At 43.1% G+C, this 24,613-nt stretch overlaps 1 protein-coding gene across 2 annotated transcripts; it reads left to right on the top strand.

Moving 5' to 3' along the window:
• The first annotated feature begins 5,882 nt into the window (after positions 1-5,882).
• Positions 5,883-22,893, top strand: AQP4 (aquaporin 4). Of its 2 annotated transcripts, none has more exons than XM_081873716.1 (5): positions 5,883-6,005; positions 10,942-11,356; positions 14,539-14,703; positions 16,779-16,859; positions 18,575-22,893. In XM_081873716.1, exons 1-5 carry the CDS (start codon positions 5,971-5,973, stop codon positions 18,851-18,853), a joined length of 975 nt encoding a protein of 324 aa, XP_081729842.1. In that variant the 5' UTR covers positions 5,883-5,970; the 3' UTR covers positions 18,854-22,893. The 2 variants fall into 2 exon arrangements, with proteins under 2 accessions (XP_081729842.1, XP_081729841.1); XM_081873715.1 differs by lacking the exon at positions 5,883-6,005 and adding an exon at positions 6,347-6,511.
• Positions 22,894-24,613: the final 1,720 nt, after the last annotated feature.

Genomic DNA, 24,613 nt, shown 5'->3' on the forward strand with positions numbered 1-24,613 from the left:
CTTGTTCAAATGAATTGTCATGTTGTATTTTCTAGTCCCCTAGCATGGGATTATGTGTGCAGCTTCTGTGGGGAGAATGTGTGCATGTGCTGGAGAACGATGGTAAAACTAAACCCCCTGGATGATGGCCAGCAGCAATGTCAAAATCCCTTGACTGATTTCCCATGGAGTTCTTGATCTAAATGTCAGGGAACGAAGCATCTAGTAAGGCTTAATGAACTGACCCGGCTAAGATTACAGTGTTGGAAATGTGTTGTTATTATGGATCTGGGAAGATTCAGTTTATGACAAAAGCTGGAGTAGTGCTTGGTGTGTTTTAGATGTGAGACAGAATACTGTGCATCTTTATTGTGAGATTTGTTTGCTTTAAAAATATGAAAGATAAGGATCTGCTTTGGACTACTGAAGTCCTATTTATTCTGACCGGGGATAGCCCTCCCCAGAATCTGAAACCTTCATAGAAGCATGTGTTCTACCAATATGGACAGATGCCAAGTATGCACACAGCTGTGTCTCCCTACAGTCAATGAGGATGCTGTTGTACCATCTGTTTTGAAAGACTAGGTCTCTGTTGAGGAAAACTACATCATTAGATTCCCACCCTTGTGGATAATTTAAGATCTCTGCCCAATCTGCCATTTTAAGCAAGGTACTTGGATGAGTTGTGTCACCTCAACTCCAGGCTTTCTAAGATGATACTGATTACTTGGATCCTTTCCAGTGTTTGCTTCAGGCCCAGTTTCAGGAATGAAACAGCTTTGGTCGCCTTGGTGGCCAGTCTTCATCAGGAGGAAAGTGTCTCTGTTGGCTCTGCTAGGGCGCAACAGCTTTCGCTACCATTTATCACAATGTCTGTTTGGGACATTCAGTGCTTACTTGAAATGACAGGAGAGAGCTGTAAAGTCCTCGTGGTTCACAAGGAGACCCTCCCCAGAGCCTTATGTCCAGGAAAAAAAAGACTCTAAGGACTCCAAAATGGCACACAGGAGCTCTCACTGCTAACATGCTACCTGACAGGGACTAGGTAGAGGAGGAATGGTGGAGACCATCTCCCCATCCTGACCCTTCCAGGGAGGAGGAAAAGGAAGACAGTATAGATTTACAACAGGGGTTTGAGGGATGTAGCAGCTCAGAGGCAGATGAGGGGGAAAGCTGGGAAATCATGGTAGAGCCAGGACAACACCCAGCTGAAATGTTGTTAGAAAGCATTCCAGACCCTCCATCTCCCAGAACCCAGCAAGCCTTAAAAGTAGGAGATCAAAGAGCTCAAAGACAGAGGGCATCTAGCAGCACCTGTAGAGAAGATTATGAGAATGACAAATGAGGAAATGGGAGAGATGGGGGGGTGGAGATTCACTTGGGACACTGCCATTATATCCAAGAAGCTGGGTTCTATAGCCTCTCTCTGTAAAGATTGAAATAAAAAAAGACATTAAGAAACTATTCCTTGTCTTTATACTTTCCTGGGCAACCAGCCGGGAGCTGCCGGCAGCATCCTGACACTACCCTACTCAACAGCTGTTGGGTGGGAAGCTGTATTTACTATGCTGGGCTCCCTACTTATGTGCATTTCACTTATGTACACTGGGACCCAGAAAGTGATCCCCACGTAAGTAGGGAATCGCTGCTTCAAGGATCTTTGGAAAGGGCCATCGCTCAGTGGCAGAGTACATGCTTTGCACACAGAAAGTTCCCAGGTTCAATCCCTGGTGTTCCCAGGAAGGGCTGGGAATAACTTTTGCTGGAAAGCTGCTGCCAGTGACCTCAATGAGTCAATGGTCTGACTTGGTGTATGGCAGGCTTCTGTTTTCAAACTTAAGGAACAAAGCAGATGAGGCACTGGAAAAACATTGGCCTTTCCTTTTACAAAAAAGACAGGCAGACAGACAGACAGAAAAAATACCTGCAAGAGACTTTGATTTTAGGGATGAGCTGCATGACCCTTTGCCCCAGGCTATTTTCTTGCTCTAAATATCCCCTCCCCAAAATTAGCAACATGGAGGAACAAGGGGGATGCAGGAACTATATTGGTACCTACATTATTGTCCAGCATGCTAACAGCATCTTTCAAGTAAATGTACATATATATGATTGATATTGAGGGAAGTGACAAGGGGAAGACAAGGGATAAAGACATGCACACCAAGACTGTTGCACAGGGTGGTAGTTCCCAATATATTTGGGGTGGGGTTGTTTTTGAAGGCAATTTTTTTGTACATTGATTCCCGAGCAAAAACTGCTTGGGAAAGCAGTCATGCTGCAGCTCACCAAAGCAAACTTGAAAAGGGCCTGCATATATAAAAGCACAGCCTTCTGTCAATAAACAGTCTGAGAACTGTCAAGCAGTCTTTTCCCCCCTTCTCCTTCTTGGAAAAGCGTTAAGCACCTGTCTCTCCAGTGCTGTTGCTCCATTCAAACTGAAGTCTCTTGCACCTGCTTCAATGTGGTTGTTTTTTTTTAAAAAAAGGTAATCTGACTCTTGATCTCCTGCATCACATCTGTTTTGGCCCTAACAAGGGAATGATAGGAGAAAGAGAAGGGAGATGAGGCAGCGGTGGAGGAAGCCACTCAGGTGCCTACGGCAGCGCACCCAGGGGCGGGGCACACCACGGGGCCTCCAGAGTCTGCCTGCCTCCTCCCACTGCCTGCCCTACAGCTGGGGGGGGGCAGTGGGCAGACCGTTTGGGTAGCATGGAGCCTATGGTCACCCAAGTCACTGCGTCTCTCCCAGGAGAGACGCATGGCTCGGGTGTGCTGAAGGCCTCGCAGTGAGTGTTGCCCAGCATTTTGTCACTCCCCCCCTCAGAGATGACACCCAGGATGACTGCACATCCCTTCCTCTGCCCTTGAGATGAGGTGCAGGCAATGTTAACCCACAACAGAGAGCAGAGGAGCAGAAGAGGCAAAGTGGGGTATCAAACAAGAGATGGATGTGAGAAAATGCATTGCACTTACATGTGCTTCAACTTCAATTCCACTGAAGATGAGAACTTGAAGATTAAGCCTAACAGGAAATATAAGCTTTCAGAATAAATTTAAAGGCAGAAGGGAAGCTGTAGGCAGAGCTAGCCCACTCAGGAGGCGAGGTGAAGCAACTGCCTCAGACAGATCCACAGTGGCAGCAGATCCGGATGTTGATCTTTATTCCCCCTCTGTTCATGATGTAGATGTTCACTCACTCCTTTTTCCCTGGTGGAGAGGAGAAATCATTTTGTAATTTGCCTCAGGTGCTGAAATGTATTGGGCCAGCCCTGGCTTTTAGCATCACCTAAGTTCCTGAAAGGGTTGTTAGTGTCAAAAAAAGGTGCCCAATGTATGTAGAGTTTGGTGTCAGCGTTGCTTGTGTTGTTCACTTGTGTCCCACCCATCTTCCCTCCCTCCACCCCCTTTTTTTTCTTTTTTCTTCTTCTCCCCCTAATGTCTCAACAAATGAAACGGATTTGTAAAAATGTTACATGGAAAAAATACGAGGCATTACACTTCTGTAAAACAAGAAAATCCTTAATAAAAAAAAAAAAAATTAAAAGGTGCCCAATTCTGCCACTTTATTTAATCTAGGTTTTCCCTTTCAATGAAAATCCAATTAGTCTTATTTAAAAAAAGAAAAGAAAAGAAAAGAAAGTCTACTGCCATTGTCCCTTTTTGCAATATCTTAATGCCCAATTTGCAATATTAAGCTCCTGTCTAGAAGCACCTCAATGCTGTGAAGTAAAGCTATCCAGCCCTTTTGATAAGATAGAAAAGACTTGTCATTTCTCAGCTTTGCACAATCCAAGCAGGGGGAGTCTGAGTCTTAATGATCTCAGTCATGGGTGTAATGTAGGAACACGTTGCCTTGGATCTGTTTCAGTTCGTTCTGCCCAATGATGTGGGAAACTCTTCTTGGAGGTTTGAGAACTGTCACCTGTTCTGTGGATCCTTACCCTTCCTAGGTAATGAAATTTGCCAGCTATGGGCTTAGTTTATTTTACCATTTTATTTGATTGATTTCACACCTGCCTTTTACCGTAAGGCTTAACTTCTGCACCTCAGCAGTGGATAATGTTTCTCTGGTGGAAGGTCCTTTTTTTTTTTTTTTTAAAGCAATGATTAGATATATTTAAAAGAAAATAAAATTTTGATCTTTTGATCTTGGATAACTATTGTTCAATTACTCAGGTTTCATTCCTGAGTATAATATTGGAAAATGTCATTTTGGATTATATTAATTGACTCAGCTCCAGTCAGCCTGCCTTTTTTTTTATCCTGGTGGATGACTTATGCTCAGGGGTGGAGGAAGGGGGATGCGGTGGGTCAGGCCGCCCTGGGTGTCACCACTGAGGGGGGGTGACAAAATGCCGGGTGGCACTCACCGCAGGCCTGGAGCGCGCCCGAGCCATGTGTCTCTCTTGGGAGAGACAGAGTGGCTTGGGAGCACTGCAGGCTCTGTGCTGCCCAAATGGTTGCCCACTGCCTCCCCCCCCCCAGCTGTAGGGCGGCTGAGTGGGAGGAGGCAGGCAGACTCCAGAGGCCCCACGGTGTGCCCCTATGGTGCCCGAGTGGCTTTCTCCACCACTGCTGATGCTGGCATGGGAGTACAGTCCTATAAGTCAGCAGTGTAGAACATTTGGTCCACAGGCCTGATTAGGCCCATTAAGGGTCCTAATTTGTCCCATTTTCCCCCACACCATGTGACCTGTCCTACACTTGATGACGACAATAAGGGAATAATAAATAAATAAATGACCACAGGTTTAGGGCAGATAAAGACATGGCTCCCTGCTAAAAGATCAGGTGCTGCCTGATCAGTTGATTGATGGTGCCTTGGTCTGTACAGTTTGATTTCAGACCCATGGACAAAGGAAAACATTGTGGTGACATCATGTGCTTAGTCCCACCCACTGGTCAAAATGGCCCATGGAAGTGCCGGGGGTGGGGGGAGGTCAGGATCAGACTTGCAGGCTGGGACCAATTCCTCACCCCTGAATTACCTTCTCATGGGCCTTGCAGCTCAGCATCACTGTAGTCATTGTTGCTCTGGTTACACCCAGAGTAAACTGTGGTGCAGTCTCTACAGGGCTGCTGTCGAACACAGTTTGGAAACTTCCACTGGTGCTGAATGCGGCAACCTGTCTATGCTTGCAGATGCTCCATTGTTGACCATTAAAAAAAGATGTTTCTTTAAATCTGCTGTTCATTGAATATTTTTGTAGGTCTAAAAGGGTGCAGAGGGCAAATTTGGAAATCTAAGGAACTGTTGTGGCCCCACAATATACCCAGTTGACCAAAGGAGCACTGATGCTGCTCAGAGCCCCACCCTGCAAACAACTGGGTGGGCAGCAAGGGGTGTGTGTCTAAGGGTGCTGTTAAGGATCCCCAATCTACACCAAGGATAGGCCACCCTTTTTTGTTGATGCCCACATTCCTTTAGGGGCACCTCTGCTGATGGTGGGTGAATCGAGAGTGAGAAAGATGTTCTGGATTAAAGGCTGCCCTCCTTCAATTTCCCCAGCGCTATCTGCAGCGAAGTCACCTCCACCAGCTTTGATGCCTGGTTTCAAGGTTGTATTGATGAGCCGCCTGGAGGGGGCATTTAGCCCTGAAAGGCGGTGTAGAGAGTCCTGTAAACAAACAAACGACGTCGAGGAGGGCCTGATCTACATTTGCTGTGATGATGGTCAAAACTTGATTTCCTTCACGACCGTGTGTATCCGATTCTGTTACTGCTGCGTTTTGCTGTGCTTGGCGAGGCGGTCGCCGCGTGCCTCGAGCCGATCAGGTAAGGGAAAGTTATCTGCCGTTCAAATATAACTTCGCGACAACCTGCCATCTGCTCGGCCAGCCGCCCTCGGCTCCCCCAAACCCCACCAGGCCAGGCGCACAGTAATCCGACTCCCCAGAGCGCGCCGGGCGGCTTCCCTCCGCCTCCCTCGTCGCTCGCTCTCCAGCAACTCCGGCGCGTCTCTGCCAGGCGCACAAACCCGGGAAGGAATGAGCGACAGGAGCGCATCCGGAGGCCGCTGGGGGTGAGTCGTCAGGGCGCTGCAGCAAGGCGCGGTGGGGTGGGGTGGAGGGCGCCCCAAGGGCTGCTTCACGCCAAATGGCAGGGGAGGCGAGTGTGGGGTTAAGGGGGGGTGGCGCAGGTGGGGAAGGCGAAAGAAGGGGGCGCGGGGCCAAAGGTGGCAGAGAGAGAGAGGCAGAGAGAGAAACGCAAAAAGTTTGGCTACTGTGCACCGCTCCAGACCTTGGAGTCCAATTCGCAAAAAAAAATAAAAAAATAAAACAAAAACAAAAACAAAAACAAAAACAAAAACAAAAACCGCCCAACTTTTAATAGCAATGCCTTGGAGTTAGACCACGGTTGGACGTGGGCTGCAGTTGAGATGCATGAAGACAGCAGCTACACACGCACAAAAGGTGGTTTGGGGAGAGCTACTAAGAGGGAGAAGGGAAACAAGCCCCGCTTTGTTCCGGCGCGCCAAAAGAGCGAGGCAGGTTTGGGGCTTTCCGTTTGCCAAAAGACAAGAGAGAGGCGAGTTTGAGATTTTCCTGGAACTTTTCGGCGGGTGGGGTGGGCAAACGGATTACGAGGAAGGGATGCGATCTGCAACAGCAACAACAACAACAACGCAAAGAGTCTTTGGCCAGGGCTCCGCGACTGGCAGAAAGCGTGAAGGGGCTGGGAGAGTTGCGGCTGCTGCTGTAGCAGCTGCTGCTTCGCGAGGAGGACGTCCAGCAGGCTGCCCGCTCGCCCCCTTGCCACTCGGAGGCCAGTGCCTGGGAGGCGGGGCGAAGCAGAGGCCGTCGCGAGAGTCCTCTGCCGCGCCGGCCCCTTCGGCAGCCTCGGCGGAGCTCGCTCCGTCGTTTCTCTCCTCCTCCCCTGCAATCCCACATGTCTCCCACCGGTGGCCTCCTGCGCCCGGATCGGCACCCTTCGCTCGCCGTTGTGAGTTTGGATTCTGGGTCGCTTCTCCCACCTTCTTTGTAGGCTCCTTTGGGATGAGCTCTGGGTTGATCAATATCTGCGACGGTGTTTCGTTTGTTAGTTTGTTTGGTGCTTTTATCTTTGTTTTGGCAGCATGTATATTCCCTCTCCGCCAAACAAGCCGGCGAAGTTTCGTGAGAAAGCCCCACTTGCAAGTCTCCCCTGTTTGCAATATATACAAGGTTTGCTGCGTGCGCGTACGCTCGCGCGCTTGGACCCATAACTGTCTAAGCCTGAAACGTTAAACCTAGGCGATCGGCGTCCACGGAAAGGTCAAGGGCAGTCCCCGTCTTTTTCACCTATTTGGAAAGAATCCTAAAAATATACCGTTGCCAGCAGTTTGTGCTTACTCCGCGAGGTGCCGGCTGGGTCAGGGCAGAGAGGGCGGCCAAGGGACCCGCGACTGCAACTCTCAGGTTTGCGTTCCAGAGGACTCCAGGCGCGGGACCCGAAGGTAAAAAGTTGCGTCTTCCAAATTCTTCTCCCACCTCCAATTTCAAACCCTTTTGGACGCCAGCACGGGCTTGACCCTCGGCATTTGCTGAGGTTTCGAAACCCTGAACGTTTGGCACAAGTAAGGGAGGGGGGAAGGATTCCATTCTCGTGCTTGCAAAGATAATATTTGGCTTGTTCTCTTTCGTCCCTCCCCCTCCTACTGGGTTGCTAAGTGGCGCTGGGGGGGGGGGGGAGATGCAGGCAGGCACACACGCACTCCAGACTGCTGTGCTCTCAGAACTTGCAACCAGGCACAGTTGCTGCCAGGAATGTCTCTCTCTGTGTCTTCATAGTTAGAATTCTCCTCTTCGAGGAAGCATGAACCTGCAGAGGGTGTCATGTCTGTAAGATTGCAACTGGCAACTTGGATTGGATCTGGCCTCCACAATGGGAATGGCTTGGAACAGAGGGCCATTAAGGTAGGGAAAGGGAAGGCCTTTCTTAGCCCTCTTCCTTCTGGCTAAACTTTAGGAAAAACTTTCTGGTGGAAAGAGCTATTGGACTGTGGAACTGACTTCCTCCGAAGGTAGTGGACTCTCATTCATTGGAGGTTTTGAACAGAGGTTGGGTGGCTGTGATTTCTGCATTGCACCAGTTGAACTAGATGACCCTTAGTTTCCTTCCAACCCTTCTATGGTTCCATGACTCCTAGTGCCACTGTTGGGTTCAGGTGTTAGAAACTCAGGTTCAGATCCCTGCTCAGTTGTAAAACTCTGGAGATGATGGAGAATTTGTTGATTTAATTAGTTGAAAGCTTAACTTTTTTGTGGGACCTGCTTCCGTTTACTGTCCAGATCAAAAGTTAGTTTATTGTACTGGCCAACTTGTACAGTTAATTTGGCAGGTATCTGAAGTTGTCATGTCATAGCTGGCATGTGATGGATAGTGTAGCAGTAATTATATAACAAATATGATGTATGCTGTTTATAAGAAGGTATAAAAGCTGTGTAAAACCTGTGGTCATTACAGTACCTTTCACTTATGGGACTGTCCTTTACTGCAGTAAAGTTAATAAAGAAGGGTATCATCTTGCTTAAATATAGGTTGTGTTTTTATTCAATAAATTCCCTACCTGGGGATGAACAGTAATGCTCATGAGTAAATGTCCCAGCAAGATAGAATCCTATACAAGTTTCGCAAAAGTATCTGTAGAGTTCATTGGTTATATGACGGCAGTATTAGGATTGCCAACTGTTTAAAAGGCAAAGGGCTCATTTAAAAGTTGTACAGCACACAGAAATTCATGAGGTGAAGCTTTCCCCATCACTTCATCTTTGTACCAGGAAAAGTTTCACCTGCTTGATTTCTGCCTTTCAAGAAGCTCTTAAATGATATGAGGAATTCTGCAAAAGTGAAAGTGATCAACCTTATAAGGTGCTTCCAACTGGTTTTTACATCATGCATCCCACTATATTCTTTTAGTTGGAACTGAGGCCTTTTAGGAAGTTTTGTTATTTTGTTCCAAATCAGCAAAAAGTTGCTTTTATAAAATCAAAGCTGAGTTAGTGGAATTCCAACAAAGTGTATAAAATGTATAATTCAGAAAAAGATGGTATATCAATCGCTGGAATAAATAAACTTTATTTTGTGAAAGCATAATGTAAAATACAGTGGTGGATAGCTTCTATTTTGACAATGTTAGTTTCTCATAGAACCATGCCAACAGCTGGAAAGAGAAACTCAAGTATGTGACATGATTTTCTTACTTTGGCAGCAGATCATTGGCAGGGTTGAGTCTAGTAGGTCAGGCAGGGGAGGATGAAGGCAGGCAGTGAGAGAAGCCAGGAAGAGCAGAGGCATGGAGGTTTAGGCTGAGGAAGCAGAAGAGCCTGTACAGCAGTAATCCTAGTTGCTGCACCATCATACCCTAACTGCAAGTGGGAAGTACATAGGGCACAATAGACATCTGTAGGTGGCTTAATTAACTACGTAGCATCAAGCTGGAGTTTCAGGACCTTGGATAGCTCTAATCAGACAACTCATTTTACCAAGGTCTGGAGCTCAAATGAAACCTGTATCAGCCTTTGGACACCCTATCCTTTCCATGCTCTGCACCATTCTTGAAGAGTAGAGTGCCTTAGAGTGGTAGTTCTCTGGCCTAGAACCCTGTTGCCTATCAGTCATCTCATGTCTTCTGCATTGCCTGGATTGTGGAGCAAGGACTGGGAAGTGTGAAGTCCCTGCTATAAAGGGAATCTGTCTCTAGGGGTGCTGTCTTGCTATCTCTGGGGGTTCCAGTTTAGGGAGCTCTTCCTGACTTGGCTCTGGTTTGGTTCAAGACTTGTACGGCTTACATTGCTGGCCTTCATGATGTAGCTGGTTCCACTTCTGTTTTACAGCTCAGGGTCAGGGCATTCTCAAGCAAAGTCCTGGCCTTATGAATTTACACTATACAGTGGGGGATATTGCTTCCAAACTGTTCAACCCTTTGGCAGTAACAACCTTGGTTGGCTCCTTGAGATTGTACAGAGATTGTGAAGCCAGAGGCCCTGGGTTCATGTATTTAACTTGCCTATTTGACCAACTAATATATCCGATGCATGGTGCAATCAAGAAAGTACTGCAGCTGTGCTGCACACAGACTCAAATAACAATTTTAAGGTGTCTTTGGATGTTACAGGGAAGAGAGCAGGGAAGGGGAAATGAAAATGACTCATTCTTCCAAAGGTATCCATCAAAAGTGGAGATTGTGCATCTTCTCCCATAGTGATGTGAGGGCATAGTTCAGATAAATGACTGGTTACCATACAATCTCCTGTTGGGAAGATTGTATGGGACGATGGCCAAATCATATAAATGGGGGTGTATATCCCCCTTCTAAAGAGTCCAGGATTGTGGGGGAAGATGTATTTCCTATACTCTCTCCTTGCCCCCCCCCACTCAAAAAAGGATGGAGAAAGCAGTCTGAGCTGATTCCAGGATTGGGGGTGGGTCACCTTTACTAAACCCCCTTCACTTGAAGGCATAGAAAACAACAAATTTCTCATGCCACTTCTAATTTGGTTGGGCGCTCCATGCAGTTTGACAATGCTGTGCTGTTGGAGAAGTTTCAGGTGTTTACTGGAACCTGGACCTCACCACCTTTGAGAAAGTTCTGGGACATGGTGCACACACTACTCCTAAATGCAGTTTGTGGGTAGCAAGTAGGATTCATTCATCACCTCTTACTCAGTGCTTGATAATTCTGGCATAGCAGAGAGCAGGATCAGATCTGAGAAATCCCAGATATCCTCCCATGGTCATAGCCTCAGCCATGTACAGTATGTAAATGTAGGAAATAACAGTGAGAAATAGGGGAGGCATGTGGTAAATGGAAGTGGGAAGTGGGCACCCTTCCTTCACGCCACTCTTAGCTAGTTATGAATAAATGTTAGCCCCACCTAGTCTGTGACCTTCTGCAGATGATTATGAGTATTTAGAGCCAACCTTGAAGTTACTGGGTCAGCTCCTGATGTTGCTTTGTTTTTGTTTTCCTTTTTCAGTAAGTGCAGACGTCTGTGTAAGTGCGAAGCCATCATGGTGGCATTTAAAGGCATCTGGACTCAGCCTTTCTGGAAAGCTGTTTCTGCAGAATTTTTGGCCATGCTCATTTTTGTCCTCCTCAGCCTTGGCTCTACAATCAACTGGGGTGGAGCCGAAAACCCTCTGCCTGTCGACATGGTCCTCATTTCTCTCTGCTTTGGACTCAGCATTGCAACAATGGTGCAATGCATTGGACACATCAGTGGTGGCCATATTAACCCTGCTGTGACTGTTGCAATGGTCTGCACTCGGAAGATCAGCCTTGCCAAGTCAGTCTTCTATATTGCAGCCCAATGCCTGGGTGCCATCGCAGGGGCGGGAATTCTCTACCTTGTCACCCCCCAGCGTGTGGTGGGCGGCTTGGGAATTACCAAGGTAGGGCAGAGGACTTGGGAGTTCCCTATTCTTATGAAACATAATAAAATGGAACCTGATCCCCACAGCACGTTTCCAATTTAAATTCAGGAAGATGCATATTTTTGCTCACTGTTGATTTCCCTACAGATTATAGGTGGGTAGATAATATGTATTAGCTGTGGTCAAGTACTAGGTATGGTGGAACAGTTATCTATCGAGCATTAGAATGATGCAATGTGGAGTCTAACATATCCGTTATTGTGACTGAGGGAACACGATGCATTAATTAAACTTTAATCAAAGACTACAACTGAATTTTATTTTATTTTTTGGCTGATGAAGCTTCAAACAGCTATTGCTTCAGCCAGTTTGCAAAGCAAACCACCATTCTTGCCAATATAGTTTCAAATTGAATTATATTTACACTGGCACAAATGCTCATTCGCATTAAAATGTATCACTTCTGCTTTATCTTGCTTCCGCCAGGCTCTTTATATTAACCTTATGCATGGAAACATTCACACTTGAGTATAGATTTGTCAGAAGACCAGCATGGATATAAACTGAAAGACTAATACCATGTAAATGTGCTTTAATGTCCTTATTTATATGAACAAAGGAGAAATATGTGGCCAAGGTTAAACAATCTGCAAGAAGATGTTTTGAGAGTGTGCCTTCACATTTGGAATGGCTTCTCGTGTGATTCACACTGCTATCTTTTAATAAAAAGGGTGATCTCTTGATAGTCATCCTGTGGTGGAGACTGAAATGGAACCCATTTCCATGAAAGAGTTTAGCATATGCTTGGCAAACTGTTTTTCAAAAATCTTGATAGGCAGGCTGCCAAGGGCTTCATGAATCCATTCATAAGAACAGATTCCATGTAGCTCTCCATAATTAAGTGAATGCTAAAAATCTATTTCATGAGAGCAGGGCTGGTGGGGAGGCAGCTTGTGTAAGCTTTTAGTGAAGAGTAGGTGGTATTTATTCTTTAACTCAAAATAACAGCGGAATTTTAGGTAAATGCCTTCGATTTATCCTACTGACAGCCTTTTCTTTACACCCAGCAATTGTTCTCTAATAGATATTTTCTTTTTTAAACTTTTAGAAATGATTTAATACCAGGTACATAGCAGCCAGATGTGAAATGCAATTTTAAGATGAAAACATGGGAGTGTTGAAATCTATGTCATTATTATAGTGACTGATAACGCCATATATTTAAGATGACACACTTCTTTATAATAGACTGTGCCTTAAATTCTAGTTTCATTCTCCACTAATAAAGAATCCCATCAGTTAGCCTCACTGAAGGAAATTAAAATGCACTTGGGCTGCATGCTGCCTACTTTTAATTGAAACTGAAATTAATTGAGTTAGAGCTAATTAATGGATTTATAATAGAACACTAAACTACAGTCCTCCTAAGGAAAAAAGAAGCCTTTCATTTCTTAAGTATATCATGTGAACATCTAATGGAAAAACCAGCTATATGCATATAGCAGACTGCATCTTGTGCTAGGCCAAATCTTGTATGAATGAACTTTATTACGGTCATAGACCAGGATTAAGAAAAGCATATAGATAAAATAGCAGTTGGGATTTTTGACCAATAATTGTTAGGGCAAATGAGAGCAAGGAAACAGGCATAAAACATCCAAATAAAATACAAGATTAAACACAGATAATGGGTGGATAAAAAACTAATAATTAAAACAGATAAGAGCTAAAAACCAACAAAGACACGCAGTTAAAACAACTGTAAGAGCATAAGAACTAAAAAACTCGCAGATAAAACAACTATAAGAGGCTGCAGAGTAGAAGCCTCTTAAATATAGGACACTCACAATGTTAAAAACTGCTGTGCAAATATGGTTAAAACAGACAATTAAAACAATATACAACACTAAATTTAGAAACAATGTACAGCAATAAACTGTCCCAGGGAGTTGACTCAGAATCACCCATGGAACCGTGTTTGGACCATGTTCAATCCAAATCTTGTATGTTTCTGCCATATATGACGGTGACTAAACACCCAATTCTGTGGCTTGCTGCAGCAGCACAGAATTGCTTGTGTCAGAACGTGAAAAACTATGTCACTTTGACATTTGAAAAATGGACACCACATTAGTACCACAGCTACACAATGTTGCTGTCAGAGCTGCAAAAAAAAAAAAAAACACTCACAGGGAGCTAAAATAGTGTCACCCATGCCAGAGCACAACCTTGGTCAACCCAGAGATCACCCAGCATGTCCTGTATCCAGTCCTGAATCAATTCAGGGATGGGACTCTGTTTAATGAAGTTGTTTTAAAAAACCCAAAAAACTCTTATTAAACTTACAGCCAGGAGTACAGAGGAAGAGGCACTGTGTTGCCTTCCCCTCACACACACTGAGAACAAGAGAGTTAAAGTCCCCACTGGCATACCTCCCTGCCAGGCCTTGCAGCCTATTCTCAAGGCCCCATTGCTATAGCAACCTCCCAGACCTTCCTCTGCTACAATGGCGCCCTTCTTGCTTCTCCCATCACTGCTGATCTCTGCAGCAGTGGTAGTAGACCTGGGCAGTCACTGTGGCAACAGGGCCTGGTGGTGATGGGCACTCCTTCACAAGAACCTTCCCTGACAGGAAGAAGCTTGTAAGGGAACTCTGCCACCCTGTGGGACTGAATCCTCTGCTCAGGACCGAGGATTGTGGAGGACTATGTGGGGTGCTGCTTTGCAAGCCCTTTCCCAATTCGACCTAGGCCCAAATCCCCCCAAATCAGCCCAATTAGTCTCAGGATTAGACCAATTTGGTCCAGAGCCCTGTCCAGCACCACCACATGGTCTACCCTTTAAGGAAGGACCAGAACCATCAATAAGCACTGCCTCCCAGCGCTATCATAGTCAGTGGCACAAGCCTGTTATTTCAATGACTTTAAATTAATCCATTATTACCATCAACAACAACATTATTTATTCGATTTCTTACCTTATGTTCACCAGGGCAGCTTACAGCAATATAAAAATACAACAGTAAAATTAGTCAAAACAATCTTCTCCCTCCTTTCCCTTTTCTTAACTTCACTACAGACACATCCAATTTGAAACGGCTTTAATTAGTAGAGAGGAAATTATATTTTCCTGATGTAAGAAAAGTCGTTTACACTTTTTCTGTGCTTCCTGAAACTCCAGTGTGTTTCCTTTATTTCTAGGTACATGATGACCTTTCTGCTGGCCACGGGCTAGTGGTGGAGCTGATAATTACATTCCAGCTGGTCCTTACTATTTTTGCCAGCTGTGATTCTAAGCGAAGTGATGTCACGGGTTCAGTGGCACTGGCAATTGGACTTTCCGTTGCGATCGGACACCTGTTTGCTGTAAGTTGCCGGCCTCTTCCATGAGCTGTGCTAGGTAGCTAACAGTAAAGTGCATGTCATTTCAATGCTTTATGAATCTTACTCCAAAACCCACTGTTGGCTCAAGTAAATTTGATGTGATGCCTGTATATCCCCAAGTACCTTTTGACTAACTTGCTCCAAAATATTGACTCCCTGCTTTGAAATGATATTATTGTATATGTGAAATAGGAATAATCCTCGCTTGTCTCACAGGAGACACTGATAAGGTGTGGTAGAAATATTCCTGAAGGAGACATATAAAGTCAGCGTACCTAGACATCTTGTTGGGACCCTTTCAGATTGGTGCTTTATTGTGGATGCATTCTGTGACATGTTTGTAACATTATAATAGTGGTGGATTTATTAAATAGTAAAGAATCAAATAACAGTGTGTACATATAGGTGTTTGGTAGGCATAATTGTGTGACATCCACACTGTACACATTTGCTCTACATTTTGAAAAGTGTTCTATCAATCTAGGCCCACCGGCACATTTTGCTTTTTGAGTGAGTGCCATGTGTACTCCTCCAGTCACTTCTACCAACCCCAGATTACCCTCCCCCACTATGCTGAGAGAAAGAGGGCAAAGATGCACACACATGCTTCTCTTTTCCAAGAGATCTGGGTAAAAGTCAGATCCGGCAGAATTAATCTTAGCTTTGAAAAGCACATAGAGATGAAGAAGCAAGTTGGAAAGAGTATTCATATTCTATGAAGTATGAGTAGTCCAGAGGGATGCTCACAGTCCTGGAAAGAATTTCCTAGCAGTCCTGTATCCTGGTTTCCGTTGCTATCTCTGGCTCATCGCTTCTGGACTGGCATGAATCTTGAGGATAGACTTCAGCAACTGGAGGTCCATGGGCTAGAACTGGCCCACTGAGAAATGTTTCCTATCCCCATTAGCTGCCAACCAGGTGGGGGAAAGAATGCAGAGAAAGTTAGAACCCAATACTAAGAACTTATCAAGAATGTATAATCTGTTGCTGAGGTGGAATACAATAGATGAGACAGTCAAGTCTGCTATGATTAAATGGGCACAAGACCTAGGCCATGACATTATGTTTGCTGACTGGGAACAGTTATGGACCACCGGTATTAAATTTACGGCATGTAATGCCCTAAGAGAAAATATTATGAAAATGATTTATAGGTGGTACATGACCCCAGTCAAGCTTGCGAAGATCTATCATCTGCCCAATAATAAATGTTGGAAATGTAATGAGACTGAAGGTACCTTCTTTCACCTTTGGTGGACCTGCCCAAAGATTAAGGCCTTTTGGGAAATGATTTATAATGAAATTAAGAAGGTACTTAAATGTACTTTTCACAAGAAACCAGAAGCATTTCTCTTGGGCATGATCGGCCAATTGGTGTCAAGGAGGGATAAGGTTTTTTTTATGTACGCCACCACAGCAGCAAGGATTCTTCTAGCAAAGTATTGGAAGACACAAGAACTACCCACACTGGAAGAATGGCAGACGAAAGTGATCGACTTTATGGGATTGGCAGAAATGACTGGCAGAATCCGTGACCAAGAGAAAGAGACGGTGGAGGAAGATTGGAAGAAGTTTAAAGTATATCTTAAGAACTGTTACAAAATTGAGGAGTGCTAAAATGTCAAGGGGAAGGAAGATGTAGAATTACAGCTGAAATTGTTTGATGATTTAAGGTGAAATTGAGAAAGATAATAAATTTAAATTTAATTGGCAAAAAGGGTTGCTGAAAAACTGTAAAATAAGGATGCAAAAAGGGTGAGGTACGGGGAAGTCCGAGAAAGGAGGTTTATGAAAATGAGGTTAAGAAATTATATTTGTGTGTTTGTTTGTATTTGTTGATGTTTGTATGTTGTTGTTGTCTTGTCTTAAAATTGGAAAACTAATAAAAATTATTATATAAAAAAAAAGAATGCAGAGAAAGTGGCATTAGTGACTTGGGCAATAGATCTAGAGCAATGCCAGTCATAAGCTGGTTCCATCACAAGATCATTAAAACATGTGGATGTCTGATGGTTGTATAATAATGATTAACAGTCTTCCTTTTAAATATCTTGCAGATTAACTACACAGGCGCCAGTATGAACCCTGCTAGGTCATTTGGACCTGCAGTTATCATGGGGAAATGGGAAAACCACTGGGTAAGTGAATATACCTGAATACTTCTCATTCATTCACTCATGCATGATTTATCAATGGCCACCAACCTGCTGGTTTAGGATTAGACAAATTTGTGGAGGACAAGGCTCATCTATGGCTTCCTCCACCATCAATAGCAGTATTATTACCATCATGTATTTTATTTATTTCAAAAAAATTATATACTACTTGATTGTAAAAAAACAACAACTCACATGTTCCAAGATGAGTCAAAGTGAGACATTACCTATATTAAGTTTGATTCTGTATTGAAACAGAATCAATGCAATCTATAAGAACTTGTACTTAAACAGGATGCTCCTACAAATGTCAGTTGTCTCCTATAACTAACTGATCTAATTAGATAGACTTCAGAAGGTTCTGCTGGAATGCCATCGTAGAACCTTAGCTGTGTCTTCATGAGTGTATGTTTCTAGGCTTGCTTTGAATTGCTCTCCAGATTTCCTTTCTTAGTGTTAGAAAACAGCTGCGATATGCTGGCAACATAAGTGACAGTTGAAATAAATTAAAAATTATCCAGTAGCACCTTAGAGACCAACTAAGTTTATTCTGGGTATAAGCTTTCATTGTGCATGCTTATACCCAGAACAAACTTAGTTGGTCTCTAAGGTGCTACTGGACAATATTTTAATTTATTTCAACTGCGTCAGACCAACACGGCTACCTACCTGAATCTAAGTACCAGTTGTTTGACTTCAGGTGTTTGTATTGTTGTGAGTTTGGGGGGTGGGTAGGCTGTATGCCTGAGTCACTTCCAACAAGGATCCACTTTCTTGAATAGCCAGACAAGTTTCTTGGTAATCATCCACTAAGTATGAGTTGTTAAGATAACAAAGGAAGTGGCTCCATGGCAGAGAGTAGAGGATGGGCCTCACTGCCTTAACTGTTAGTTAGTTAGAAAGACAAAGGCCTGAGGCATGTGAGCTTGAAGCTTGAAGCAGGAGGAAGTTGGCTGGGAAGCCTGAGAGACAGAGTCATGCCAGATTTCTGCTGTAATCCAAGGCTGTGATTATTGGGAGAAGAAAGACCCAGTCGGGTGTTAATGCTGTGAACCCCTCCATCATAGGCTAAGGTTGTATATATGTGTAAATAAACTGTATATCCTAAAGACACCACAGTCTCCGCTGTCCCTCATTCCAAGGAAACCAAACCCTGGGTAAGTGCCTAGAACTGCTGGAATCTCACACCACTCAGTGGTTGGGGTGGTGTGCAACAGTGTGTTGTATTGATTTAGTTTCATCCAAAGCTATTTTATGCTGATTGATTCATGAACAAAGGCATTGCTGATACAAATGACAAAGCATCATCCAATCAGAATTCAAGAGAATACTAGCTATTCTTCAGTCAGCCTAATTAAGGTTCTTGGGTGTGAGTTTATCATTCTGTGTCTGTATGTGCTTCTATGCCTATAAAAGACACAGCATTCCAGGTATTTATAAAACATCTGTTCATGTGGCTTGGCTGAACACATGTGTTCACATACTGTGCCAGCAAAGCCTCTGATGTGCCATTGACACATCCAAGCCCTGCTAAACTGAGTAGGTTGTTAAGATTTCCTGCAGCACCAAATAAGGGAAGCACCAACTATGCTAACATTGGTAACATCCAACTTCCTTATTGGACTCTTGACATTTCTTTGAAATGTGACTCCCAATACATGCTTTAATGTATGTTTCTTTCTCCCTGTTTTGTACAGATATATTGGGTGGGACCAATTATAGGAGCAGTTCTTGCAGGCGCCCTTTATGAATATGTCTACTGTCCTGATGCTGAATTCAAACAGCGGCTCAAAGAAGCGTTTACTAAAACGAGCCAGCAGTCCAAAGGGAAATACATAGAAGTTGAAGACACCAGGAGCCAGGTGGAGACGGATGATTTGCTTCTGAAGCCTGGAATGGTCCACGTCCTTGACCTTGAGAGGGGTGATGATAAGAAGGGTAGAGACCCAACCAATGAGGTGCTATCATCTGTATGACTAGCAAGGAGCACTGAAAGCAGGGAACAGTCTACTAGCAGGCCCACAGATAGCCTTCCACCCATAAAAGAGACAGATTTGTTGTAAATTAGCCACCTGCAACTTCATAAAATTGTAGGAAAATGGCAGCAGTGAATTAGCTGTTTAATCAGACCAGACTCCCATTCTGTTGACATGGTAGCAGCTAACTATGTTGAGGGATCCTCATAGATTATTCCAAATTCATAAATGTCCTTTTGGCAATAGCCATAAGGGAATCCTGTAATTCCCTCTCTGCTTTCTGAGTGAATTTTGAAAGAGGCATTGGTTTTAATGCAAGCAGTTATGAGCAGGAAATAGCAATCTTCGTCAATCAGATTGACAGATGAAACTTATCAAAAGATGCCTATAGACACAGAAAGAAGTGTCTATCAGATTGTTCTTCTGACACTTAATTGGCTGTTGTCAATCCTGATTAGAATTTTAATGACAAAGTCTATGGCAGGTTCAGTGAAAGCAGAGCCAACATGCAGGATACAACAAATGCTTGCAAAAGCCTCATTCCTCCCTTTCTTCTAGTCCTCCTGTTATTTTTAATCCTTCCATGCTACATTTGGGGAGAAGACATTTAAACAAAACAGAACAAAAAAACAAGAATTGCCATTTGCCATTTTATATCTACTACATATTCATACATTTTATACTTCCACAAAAAAGGAAGTCCTCTCCTTTTGACTCATAATCTTTCAAATGTCCCCCACATTGAGTTGTCCTTCCACAAAAATGTTCTCATGACATACTATTGCCGGAACTGTTGAAGACATACAATGAACAAAATAAGTCTGTATTATATGCCATCTTATAATGTGTGCATTCCAGCCAAAGTTAAGCCCTGTGATTTCCAGATACTTTTACCAGGAGACATTTATACACAGCTTAACTTTCCCAGTGACATCAGTGGGACTTAACAGTGGTTAACTTTGGGTGGATCATGTCAAATAAAAATACGCAGGTATCAAAAAGAAGTTGAAGGCTGTTCTGTTTTCAGTGCACTTATTCAAACAAATAAAATGTTACTGTGCCAATTTTATATAACTGAAATGTTAAAATTGTGTAACTATTTTGCTCACAATGTGATTTTTTTTTAAAAAAAAAGCATAACAAGTAGGCTTTTCATAATTATTTAAAATACTGCTGGGAAATGCTTTGGTGACTGATGCTTTGCTTTGAATACTCTGTGGCTAAAAAGATTTGTTTTAGAGCTGCGTCAAACACAATGCATTTCCTATATAAAAAGCTCTACATCCAGGCAAACTGCATGTAGATTTCCATGTGTGACAGTTGCAGACATGTCTGTTCCACTGCTTGCACTCAGTGTACATAGGCCAGAAAGCCATTGTCAACAGAGATGTGTGCAACTGTTGCATGATCTCCATGCAGTTATAGTATCAATGAAACAGTTAAATAGCAACTGTGAATTTTCAATGCATCAAGAAGCCAGAGCATGGAATAGCTTGCAACTTTGTGTGATGTTGTGCTGCTGAACGGTGAGTTTGCTTTTTATAAACTTCAAATGCTTTTGGTCAAAAAGGAGTAACGTTTACACTTTCTCTGAATGTAGCCAGAACTGAAATTTGCTATAGCTGAGGTTCTTTGTATGGAACTCATCCATTACTATTAAGGTTTTTGGTGGTGAATTGAGGCGAATGTACAGAACCACCCTGAGAACACCTGGTCTTGTAGAAAAAGAACACTATACTAGTGGTGAATATTTCTAAGTAGGGAGAAGTACATAGATAATATTATGCACAAGAAACACGACGTGATAAAAGAAATATACACTTCTTCCTCCATAGAAGCAGCAGCACCCATCTAACAAAATTGCCCAGTGTGAAGCACAAAAAAGGAAAGAACTGAGCGTATAGCAAAGCCAAAACAAAGAAATCCAACTAGGGCTGTGATCCTAAGCAAACCAAGTTACTTCCTAAGGAGTAAGCCTTGTTGGGTTTAGTGGAACTTCTGAGTAAAAAGACATCATATTGTGCAGTAAAATTCACCTGGTCTGCCAAAGGGAGACCATATACTAATATACTAATATACTATACCATATACTAAGATACTAATGCCCTGATGAGTGCTGCTGCACTCAGATCCCTCTTGATGGCTTCCCATAGGCATCTAAACAGTCTGGTGAGAGCAGGATGCTGGACCACATTTGTCATTGGCCTGATCCAGCAGACTCTTCTTTTGTTCTTAGAAAATAAACTACTGTGTATTTTGTAAGCATTGCAAGCCATTTGGTGGTCGTAAGGTAGCGTACAATTAAGTTTATACCTGAATAGATGCGGCAATGAATCATTACCCCAATCAAGATGTCCATGTGTGTCCCAACGTACACCTAGAGCTGTTCCATTCATCTGTGGTGCAGCACCTCAGCAAACAGAAAGAGATGTGCACGGAACTCTCAATGAAAATGTCTAGGGAAGTTCTGTGGACAACATCAGAGCTCATTACTCAAGAGCAAATTACTGGTTCAAGATCAAGTGTCTTGTGATTTTGACGTAGAACGCTTTTCCTTATCTTGTTCAAGAGAGAGATCAAAACAATACCTTTTTAGTCACCATTTCCAGGTGGAATCTCTGTAATTTCAAAGTTTACAATAACTCTCTTGCCAATGCTCGATATGTGAACCCTCGGTGTCTTTCACAACCTTAAAAGTCAGAAAGACTCCTCAGCCAATGTAATCTAGAATCCTGGAAGTAGATACAGAATTTTCATTTCACTAGTGATGTGAACTTCACAAGTGTCCTTGGTTGCATTTCTCAACATGTTTTGCACTGGTGTAACAGTTACTCTTTGGTTATACACTGAAGCTCCACTTCATAAATATATGACTGTACTTTCCCTCCTAAGCCTTTTGCTTTAACTTTGTATTTTGGTAATGTTTCATCAATGCATGTTTATAATTTACATTTTGTTAACTCAGTGACTGTGATAGGTTATTTCAGTGGCTTATTAAGATGTCTTACAAACAGATGTAACATGTCTTATATTTGAGATAGTGTTGTTGCCATGTTGTTCATAGCAAGCACTAGATGCAAAGCAAATCATTTAGAGACTGCTACAGCTTCACATAGCCTCATCAACAGAAAGACCTGATAGTTTATCCCACTTTGTGTACCATACCAGGCCAGCATGGAGTCATAGAAATTATTCTGAAAGAGATGCTTTATACTCACAGCTGCCTTTCTCCTAGCTTTTCTGCCTTAAAATAAAAAATCCTCCAAATAATTTGAAATTTGGATGCTGAAAGTACCCTAAGGACTTTGTTGTGTGGGGAGGAAAGAATAGATTGTGTATAGTTGTACACACACTTTCTAGTGTGGTCCTGGCAGAAATGGCAGCATGAACATCACCTTTGTAATGTTCTTGTTTTTATTTTTTGCCATTCATATACAGCAATTCCCTACAAAGTTAATTGCCATAATCATTTGCATATGTTTCAGTTGAAATGTTTGGTACAAAAGGCAGCAATTTTACTTGGAATGTTATCTGTTTGGAGTAAGCATGCCAATTTCCTTTGCTAGTTTTGGGAGCATGTGGATTAAGTAGGGGGAGCATTGTCTTCTGCTTCTCACTCGTGTCCCTCCGCAACTGAAGGGTCAAAAGAATCTTCATCGTGAATGTGGAAAGCTGTAATAAATAAAATGCGATGTCACAAAATATTTCATTCTGAAATCTCAGGTGCATATCCAGAATCCAATTTATAAAAGCCTATTAAGAGCTGCATGAAGGATAATCTATCACTTGTAGGACCAATGATAAGGGCTAAACTAGTAAACATACTAAACATATGGCCATTAAAAAAAATTATTACAAGTTTATTCAACCTTATCAGAACTGATGTGATAATAGTATTATAAATCAAAATGTGTAACATTTGGAATAATCTACTTAAGATGTCCTACTGTCAACAATAGAGTTTTATCTTGTTCCTCTTCTCTTCTGCTGTATTCTTTATGGTTATGTCTTGTAAATAAACTATTGTCTGTTTTGATTCATCCCTGCATTTTCTTCTTGAAATGCATTTAAAATGTTATAAAGAGATCAGATATGAATGCTGACAATTAGGTGTCATGGTGAATAAATGTCATTTTGATAAGGAATGAATAGTTGCAGGTTGTGGGTTGGAATAATATTCCAAAGGGGTTCGTGACAGAAACTTTAGGCTCTTTAAGGCAGGGATGGGTGAACCTCAGGCCTGGGGATTGTGTGTTGCCTTCCTGGCTGGAATGTGCCCTTGGACTCTGATAATGCCCCTTGATTGTCTAGAGAGGATACATAGGGTTGTGTGGGTATGTGTAGAAACTGACCTGCTGTACAAAGGTAAAATTTACATTTTCCAATGAGTGAAGTCAGACCTCTGATTGCCAAGTGAGTTGTTTGGACACTAGGGGAGGGATAGTCCCTCTGGAGAGGGTAGTTTGTCCGCCATTGGTCCCCACCATGCACTCAGCTCTACCTGTGGCTCCTAGAAGCAGTCAGCATGTAACAGCAGCCACACCCCGGGAAATAGCTTTGACTGGCTGGCTAAACCAGGTAAGGGTAGCTGATGGGTCTCAACCCTATGGTGATAGTCAGTATAGTCCAAAATATCTGGAGTGCACCAGATAGATGAATGTTGAATTAAGGTATCCTAGGAAGACCACTCTTCTCTGCCATAAACTTGCTACCTACCATTTTACTGAGATGACCCTGCATTATTGTATTTTGAGTGCACAATTTCTTCCATGTCATCTCAGGGATCATCTCAAGTCTGCTTTCGATACTATCCTTCCTATTGCAGTTGTCCACAAGGAAGGTTATCCACTCTCCAAATATTTATTTGCCTTTTCATTGTGCCTTCTCAAACTCTACAGTGGTCTTCGATCTGTTGCACAGCTAAGCTCAGTTAATACCTCAGAGAAATCAGTGGGATTTGTAGGTCCTTAATTCTACTGTGTTACAACCTGCATCTCTTGGGGGAACATGAATTTATCGAATGTTTAAATATTGTACCATTGTTGTACATATAAGGCATGTGCCCCCTTTTCTCTTTATGCTTCAGTGAAGTCCAGCTATTCTGTGCATGTTATGTGAACTGCTATTTGTCAAAAGGGTCACTTTTGTTAATCTGTGGAGGTGAGGCTTACTCAAGGTTCATTTGGTTTTCTCAAAAATCCTTTGTTAATTCAGATCATAAGTCTACTCTGCTCTATCCAGGATTTGCATCATTTCCAGTCTTGTGACCTTGGAGATGCTTAACTGAGGACTCTCTGTATTTGGATGAGAAAGTGCTCATCTGAGTGGTGAATTAGATGTTACAGCAACAACATCAGATCATGCCTTATTCCAAGAAATCAAATTGAGGGTGTATGTGTATGCTGTTCATGCCCCTGTTTTTAAAGGTTAAGATACAATGATTGTGATCATTATAATACTGGGTCCCTGGGCAGGTTTCAGCAATTTAAAAATTCAATATTAAAACCGTTTAAAACAAATTATAGGCAACCCCTTATTTGCATGGGGCTTGCATTCCAAGTTATTGTGTTCTTGCATGAAATTGTGTGCCATTGTAACACCCCATTCCATCCTGTTTCCTTCCTGCTCTGCCCTGTTCCCGCCCCACCCATTTAATGACATATTTTATTACGTTTCTGGGTTTGGCACTGTGTGTGTGTGTGTGTGTGTGTGTGTGTGTGTGTGTGTGTGTGCACGCGCACACACACACACACACACACA

This window comes from Podarcis erhardii (assembly GCF_964252035.2).
Source record: "Podarcis erhardii genome assembly, chromosome: 8".
Lineage (NCBI taxonomy): Eukaryota > Metazoa > Chordata > Lepidosauria > Squamata > Lacertidae > Podarcis > Podarcis erhardii.

Excerpts from the sequence above, each read along its gene's own strand:
- AQP4 (XM_081873715.1), top strand. The coding sequence starts at position 6,363 with ATGCATGAAGACAGCAGCTACACACGCACAAAAGGTGGTTTGGGGAGA. Across the intron at positions 6,512-10,941 it reads TGCCAAAAGACAAGAGAGAG|TAAGTGCAGACGTCTGTGTA; the intron begins GCGAGTTTGAGA and ends TTCCTTTTTCAG. Across the intron at positions 16,860-18,574 it reads GGAAATGGGAAAACCACTGG|ATATATTGGGTGGGACCAAT; the intron begins GTAAGTGAATAT and ends TGTTTTGTACAG.